At 37.6% G+C, this 8,236-nt stretch overlaps 1 protein-coding gene across 3 annotated transcripts in view; it reads right to left on the bottom strand.

Annotated features, from left to right (window-relative positions):
- Nucleotides 1–1,256: 1,256 nt before the first annotated feature.
- CCNT2 (cyclin T2) overlaps nt 1,257–8,236 on the bottom strand; it is a 147,234-nt gene continuing 140,254 nt past the window's right edge. For 2 of the 3 annotated variants that reach the window (XM_029605361.1, XM_029605362.1), the window contains exon 9: nt 1,257–4,200. In XM_029605361.1, coding sequence (XP_029461221.1) covers nt 2,785–4,200 — 1,416 coding nt within the window. In that variant the 3' untranslated portion in view covers nt 1,257–2,784. The remainder of the gene's footprint in view (nt 4,201–8,236) is intronic. The other variant, XM_029605364.1, reaches the window with a different exon arrangement.

Here is an 8,236-nt window from a genome sequence, read left to right as displayed (position 1 = left end):
GTAACCAGGATGGTACCGAATTGAGCTATGTATGAAACTACTATTTTCAATTTTTTTTCAGGTTTTTTAGGTTGAGAGGAGTGGAGCAAGTGTGTTTTTTGGTCATGAAAAAACAAGCACACCTGAAGTTACATGAAAACTAGAACAAAGTAAATGAATTGCCAAACGGGTTGGAAAAAAAAAAAGATACCAGAACAGATCTCATATTCACATATATCACCAAAGTTTAGAGCTAACAACTGTGGAAAGCTAGGTGCAACAATTAGCATTCTGAATGGGATTGGAGTGGCTCTTTTTGCACCAGTTGCCCAACAGGAAATCAGTCCCTTGGAACAGACTATCGTTAAGGAGTTAAAAAGTATGCTATACTTACTACCAAAAGAAAAAAGGAACCGTAAAAAGGAATTACTAAGTACTGCACAGAAGTGTACAACAAAGGTCTTTTCAAATGGTCTCAGTCTTATAACTGAATGTTATAGATGTACAAGCAATAAACTGTTAATTGGAAGGGCTAAGTAACAATTGTGCATTTATCGGTAGCTCAGTTTCATAGATAGATAGATAGATAGGTAACACTGGTATAACTTATAGAACCTCATCTACCATCTTTCAAACAAAAAGAAGCTCCTGAGAGGTCAGGTAAAGCCACTTGTAGTGTGGAAAATTGTAGGTGGTCACCCTTTTACGGTGCCAGAGCACGTCAGAATTTTAAAACATAGAACAAAGATATCTTATAAATATGTACTACATTAAAACAAGATAGATTTTTAAAATAAAAGTTCCATGAAAAAAAAACCTTGCTATTCCACTGCACCAGACAATCTCTTCTCTGAAGAGAATATTCAGTGAATCAAGCACTAAATCTCTCCTTCAAGTTTAAAACAGAGTGCCAGAAAAACCCTTACAAATACATTTTATAAAGATTAAAACTATTAACACTGAATACATTCAGGAAACAAAATAAAAATGCCTACAAAACTCATAGTAAAAAAAAATAAATATAAACCACCTCCAAGAATGTAGAAAACTCAAAAACTTACTCAAAAGTCAGAAAAACATTAGAATAATGTTTTCATTTTAGTAATATACTGCCCTGTGAAGAGAACATGAAGAAAAGGCATCAAAACAAAACATCCTCTTTTTGGTTTAATGCCTATATTTGCTTAATGGTTCTTTACAGTGCAATATACTACTAGCATTATTGAACAATGCTCAGCAAAAAAAAAAAGGTTTCTGGTTTTGTAAAAATAGATTTCTCACATGATCAGAGGGGTTTTATTTGCGCTTACATTCACAACAATTTATTTGACAGATTTAGGATACATTTTGAGACAATTATTTTTATTAGGCTTAAGTCATGCTGCAGTGTTACCTGTCAATATAAAATCAAGGAGGTAAAGTGTTTTAAGCTAATCACCTGTTAGAGACAAAAAAACACACAAACACTACATCAGCAATATTATGATACTTCTAGACAAAGATAAAATGTACACTAGTGGTTTAATTGACTTTTCACAGACCGTCTGAAAACAAAACAAGAAACCTCTGATTTTATAAACTATAATCACAACTACATTGCACATAGAATCAGTGATAACTGGTTTATTGTTGGAACAAAGGAAAATTTGGATAATAGTTTACCCTTATTGTGAAGGCTGCATTCACCTGAAAAAGAAATATGGCATAACACAAGCACGTGTTTTTATCCTACATTCAGAACACTAGTCATTCTGAAATACTAATGGAAACAGTGATTCCTGTTTGCTATTAAAATAGTTATTAGTGTTGAATTAAAAAACAAAAAAAAAAACAACTTACTTATTTTTCACCATGTAAGTTTTTTTTTTTTACACAAAATTTTAATCACATTAATCTACATAGCCATTATTAAGTAATAGCTCTGTCTATATTACTGCATCAAGCCAATAAACATTTAAATGCACTTCACAGCAAAAGATTATGTAAACTTTATTTTTTATTCCTTTTTTCCTTCAGAACACTTGGGACGTTTCAGTGGCCAAGATGGTCAGTACAGCCAAGTTGAGGCCGGAGGTTCTCCACCACCTCACTGGAAACACTGTACAGTGATGACCTTACATGGCCCTGAATACCCTCTCTGTAGTGGTGTCCCTTGCCGCAGCTCCCAATAAGGCTTACAGTATAAGATAAACATGACAGAGTCACCTTTGCTTGGATTACTGGTTGGCTCTGACAAGATAAAATAAAATTATTCTGTATATTGTGATACTTACAAGCAGCTCCAAACCTGAGTAGTTTATGGTATAGCTAAACATACAAAAATGTATGTACATTTTTCTCCACTTTCTTGTAAACAGTTGTCAGTATACTGTTTTTATCCCTTTATCAAAACATGCAAATCATACATACAGTATAAATACACAAAAACCAATTACACTCATCCAAAAGCTAAGCAACAAAAAAAGTGTGCGGCTGCTCTATCCAAAAATATAAATAATTAATGCTTGAGGCATTCTATACACCTAAAAGCAGCCATTCATTCTACTGTCCTTAGCTACATTTGTAGAAATACTGAGTTTTGCTTTTGCGCCTTCCATGCTATTACAGTATAATACTATCACGTGTGGAGATAGAGACTTGTTTACTATAACCTCTTCTTTTCAGAGTGAAGGATAAAGCAGCACTTAAGTACGACTGAAGCAATGGCAGCAATAGTTGCTGCTACCACTGCTAGATTAGGAAGTTTTTCTTACTAACAATTTTTAAATTAAAAAGGTTAAGAAAAAAATTAATCTAAATAAATGATTACATATTCATTCCTTGGGCACTTAACAGTGAATCCAGCATGTCGAATGTGTCTTTGTAGTCCATATGCTGGCTGTGTGTACTGTACTCGTGATTGGCATCAGGACCGTTGGTCTCCACTGGTTTCTTGTCCAGTTTCACGAGGGTGCTGAGATGTCCGTAGCCCACCTGGTATGTGACAGGGGGAGGAGGGGGTAAGGGAAGGTTAAGAACAGAGTTGTGAGAGGATATATACTGCTTAACAGAGGAGGAAGAACTAGATGAACTACCTGAACTTTTGGAACTTTTGCTCATTTTGGAGTGGTGGTTGTGAGAAGCATCATTGGTATGCAACCTCTTTCTTGAAGAGCTGGAACTAGAGGAAGTACCATCATTACTCAGGCCAACGGGACTCCTCAAGACAGCTGGAGGTATTCCATCTGTGCTAAGTTTGCTGGTCCCTCCACCACTGTATGAATGGGAATGCTTGTGGCTGCTACTGTGGTGGCGGCTTGAAGATTGTTCTTTGTGCTTTTCTTTGAGCTCTTTGCCAACATGTGGACTTGAATGTTTACTCTTGCCACTGCCCTCATCAGATGAACTGTGTCTGTCTGAGGAAGAAACTTTTATTTTCATTTTTAACTCGTCTTTACTGGAGCTCTTTTCTGTCGGCGGGATTGGTATGCGTAGTTTGAGTGAGCCAGCTTTTTCTTTCTTATCGGACACATGCTTTTCAGTTTTTTCAGTACTTGGAAGAGGAATTTTCATTTTAATAGGTGATGTTACAGAACTGCTACTGCCTGTGTGGGACTGTGTGTGCTTTTTTTGTTGCTGTTCTGCTTGGACAGATACATATTGATCCCTTACATCTATATCAAGTGTTTCTAGTTTGCGCTTTTCTCTGTATTTGTCCAAGGTCATTCTATGAGGGATAGCCATAGAAGAAACAGAAACTTGCACGTGGTGCTTGCTGTTTCCTGACTTATGTGGGTATTCTTGTTTAACAGTAGAATGCTCAGAGACTTTGTCAGAACGGTGATGCAACCCAGAATGCAACTGCACAGATGCTCCTTGTGGAAAGTTAGTATTAAATTGACTACCAGTAGTGGTCTCTTGTTTCTGAGAATAAGCTTGCTCTGTCCTGGTTTGCTCTTGATGTTGAGGCCATTCATGGTGTGATGAACTATACGAGGTACTTGGCATTCCTGTAGCCAATATTGCCAAATGCTCTGGGGTATGGGTGGTTTGACCAGCAATATTTCCTGAGTTCAGAGAGACTGGTGCAGGAAATGTTGAAGTAGATGCCTTCTGAAAACTTGCATTTGTAGATATGCCAGTAACAGCATCTACTAAAATGGAATTCTGGACCAAAGAAGAGCCAAGAAGAGAATTTTCAACTTGTCCTTCCACTTTAGGTTTCTTAGCAGCCTGATTAGCCTACCAGAAGGGAAAAAAATAGAGCTAATAAAGGCACAAGAATACTATTAAACTATTGAAATATTTTATGATAGATGTACATAAGTAAGGGGAGATGCAAAGGTCTCAATTCAAAATAACTCATTTGCTGAAAATGATTAAATTAGTTGAAAGAACAGTTCAAAAAAAGGAAAATCATTGTCTTATGAAACAGTGACATACAATAACTTTAAAAGGGCAACCTCAAGCTGTTATGCATTTTTTTTAAAATTCTAAAATACTGCAGTTTTAATAGCTCTTTATAAATTACTGGGCACTCAGGTGTTGCCTAGTAATAGCAAACAATTTCAGCTAAAATGGGATATGTAAATAAGCTAAGGCATGGCACATAAAAGCTTTGTGCAGCCCAGCAGATTGTTAATGACAACCATTACCTCTAAAGGGCAATCGCTGTGCTTTTTTTTTTTTTTTTGTTAAGAATGTTACTATAAATGATTTCTGTAATTACTTTCCACACATTGCCGAGTGTTTGAAAACTGAATCTTTTCCAAAATCAGTGCTTTTAAAAATTTTTTTCTATATAGTGCTAGTGTTTTATTCTAATGCTATTGTAAGTTTATATTGAGCCGATGTTCTCTGAAGATGAGATCACGTGACCATACCAATCCCTAGTGGAAGAAATTTCCAGAGCTTTAGGGAAAAGACTTTTCCAAAATGCGCAGGATTTCCTGTACAGTTCTCCCACAGCTGCCTCAGTTTCCAGTTAATAAAGCTGGGAAAGAGAAAACAACTCTCAAGGGGAGGCAGGTACTGTGTGTGACTGGTTATTTGTCTTAAGAGAATACCTGTCACAGGTAAGCACTTTTTTTTTTTACAAGCAGATCAACCAGTCACATTATGGGACTCCCTAGCTAAGAGTTGTCTTCAGTATTAAAAAAAAATATATCTTCTAATAAGCAAAACTTGTTTTTGGGGAAAATCCCTTTTTGCAGATTCTTTTATTTTTTTGTAAACTAGAACATACACAAGCAAGACAACTTGAAACAAAAAAAATAATCCCTAGGTAGAGAGATGGTTTCTATCCCTTAAAATTTCCAGGGAGGACAGTCAATCCTAACCTGGCTTCCCGAATGGAGGTGATCTAAACAATGATATGTTTACATATTGACTGAACTCCATATTGCTGCTTTGCAAATCTCAAAAGAAGATTTTAGATGGAAGATTAGCAATAGCATGGTTCTTATCATCTAATATCTAGCCTTTCAGAGCATAATAAGAGGCGAAGCATTCCACTAGACAATTTGAAATGGTGCATTTCCATCACTGCGTGGCCTAGCTTGGTAGGGTTAAAAGAAACAAAGCTGGGTGGGCTTTCTGAGGGCTTTAGTTTGCTGCAGATAGAGGGCGATGGCTCTTTTTCAGTCCAGAGAATGGAGAGCCACTATGCCCTCTTAGGTATCTAGCTTATTGAAATATACTGGCAGGATGACTGACCGATTAAAATAGGAAATCTGGGACATGTCAGAAGCCCATGGTGTTGAAATTCAGGACAAGACACTAGGCTCTGCAACTCAATACTTCTTCAGGATGAAGTGACTGCTACAAAAAAACCCCAAAAAACTACTTCCAGTTCAATCATTTGAATTCATAAGAAATAAGAGGCTCAAAAGGGGATGTCATCAGATGAGCAAGAACCATGTTGATGTCTGTAGCACAGCAGGTGGCTTGATGGAAGGCTTCAATTAAACTAAATCCCACATTAATCCGACAACTAGAAATGAGCCTCCTTCTATATATTGCTGATAAGTGCAAACCACACTGAGGCAGAACCCTATTAATTTAGTCTTGGGACGACTCAGCGATGTAGAAGATATTCAAAAGCTTTTGTATCTGGCAGGAGAAAGGGGTCTAAAGTCTCTCGCCCTCACACAAAATAGCAAACACCTTTATCTGAAACCATAAGATCACCAAGTGAATTTCCTCCTAGATGCCAGAAGGATTTGAGATACTTTTAGAGAGAAACAAGTTGTGAGGCTCAGAAACTAATGAGGTGAAGCAACAAACCCTGGCCTTGCATAAACAAAGTAGGAGGACTGGCTTCCTTAGAGACAGACACCAAAGAGGAGCAGCACATATTTGTCTTGGCCAAAAGGAGCTATGAGGATCATAGTTTCCCAGTCTTGAATTTTTCAAAAAGAATTTTGCTACTAAGTTAGAGAATACATGTACAAAGGCATGTTCTCCACGAAATGCCTTCTGAGCTCCTCCTGGAACAGAAGTCTGGTACCTTCCTGTTCAGGACTGCTGCAAGATCCACTTCAGATAGACCCTACAAGGTATGTGGCTCAGTCATTCCATAACAGATGGCCAGTTTCATAAATCAAACTACTCCCACACCCAGCAAAGGATAAGCTGTAACTTCTTGAATTAACAATGAAAACAGCAGCATGACAAAGTCTTTAACTATTAAGTACAATTCCTCAAATAATTACACCTCAACAGCCGGAACCGCTGCGAGGAAACACTACCATCATAGGATCTGTGTCTATTAGAGTCCAATTTGTTTTATATTTTTCAATTGCAAACAATTTTTCAGTTAATCTCATTTTATTTATAGCTACTTAGCTTTTATTACAGGTGAGAAATTCAACCTAACAACCCGACGCTGGCAGCGTTTCAAAAGCATACTCAACTGCTCTCTGCGTCAGGTGAACTTTCGATCCTTGCAAAAAGGATCCGTTTTGCGAGGATGGCAAGTTCCCCTGAAGTAGACAGCAGTTGAGTACAGCTCTCGAAACGCTGCTAGCATCATGTTGTTGGTTGAATTTCTCACCTGCAATAAATGCTAAGTAGCTATGAATAAAATGAGAGATTAACTGAAAAATTTTGTATTTGCAATTGAAAAATATAAAACAAATTGGACTCTAATAGACACAGTTCCTATGATGATAGTGTTTCCCTGCAGCAGTTCCAGCTGTTGAGGTGTAATTATTTGAGGAATTGTGTTTAATAGTTAAGGCTTTATTGTGCTGTTTCATAAATGACAGTCACCCAAATGCAAAAAGAGCAATCCTGTTCCTGCTTGTACAAGTAGGTCATGAATGGTTTTCTGTGAGTATTCAGTACTACCCTTAACTCTAAAAAGATGATGTGCAACAATTTCTCCCAGAGGGATTATGGACCCTAGATGTGAAGCCCTTACAGGTGAGTTTCACAGTACAGGCTGGATGTATCTGTAGTCAGGAGGAGTATTAAAAAATAGCCACTAAGGCAGTCTGCAATCTTTCATGACACTCGCACATTTAAAGAAGTCGCTGCACGGTTTGGCTCCACTGATAATTTATGCTTCTTTGGGTTTGTCTCATAGGAGGACCTGCCACAGGATTAATTTTTCCTGTGGAAACAATCAGGCCCAACATGGACCAGACACATGTCTGCTAACTCTGCATTATCGCCTCCACTGTAGTGACTGTCATTGGGCCCAGCTGGTGGAAAAACAGGTCATCGCCTGAATTTTGTTTAAAAGAGCCCTATGAACTTAAGTGATGTGATGGGCTCAGTTTATTTTATTTGATAAACGCTTTCCTTCCATTTAAGAACCAAAGCTGATGATGAATCCTACTGACTGCAACGTACAACTGGCTTTTGCACTGATTTCTTCTGCTCCTAAGATGTGTTCTTCATCAGTCAACTGTCTGAGTAAGAAAATCACAAATCCCCAATTTAAGCCAAAATGGATGATGTAGTACAAAAGTTGTGTCCCTATTACAAACCTGAGATAAATCCAATCACAGCCAGTTAGTTCTATGTGAATATAAGCCTCATCCAGATCCAGAGAACAGGCAGTCTCCTTTGTTTAAAAGAGGAAGAATGGAGCCTATGGTAATCATTTAAAACTTGTTATATCATGCAACTTCCTGATCATCTCGAACTGCTCTTTCATTAGGAATCTGTTGAAACCCTTAGGTTTAGGATGGCTCTTAACCTTTAGTTCATTTGGGAACCAGGAAGAACATGGAGTAAAATCCCCACCTGCTCTCCCCATGGTGGCACACAT

This window comes from Rhinatrema bivittatum, chromosome 6 (assembly GCF_901001135.1).
Source record: "Rhinatrema bivittatum chromosome 6, aRhiBiv1.1, whole genome shotgun sequence".
NCBI lineage: Eukaryota > Metazoa > Chordata > Amphibia > Gymnophiona > Rhinatrematidae > Rhinatrema > Rhinatrema bivittatum.
The sequence above is the reverse complement of the archived record's forward strand: the minus strand, read 5'-3'. Positions and strand labels throughout refer to the sequence as shown.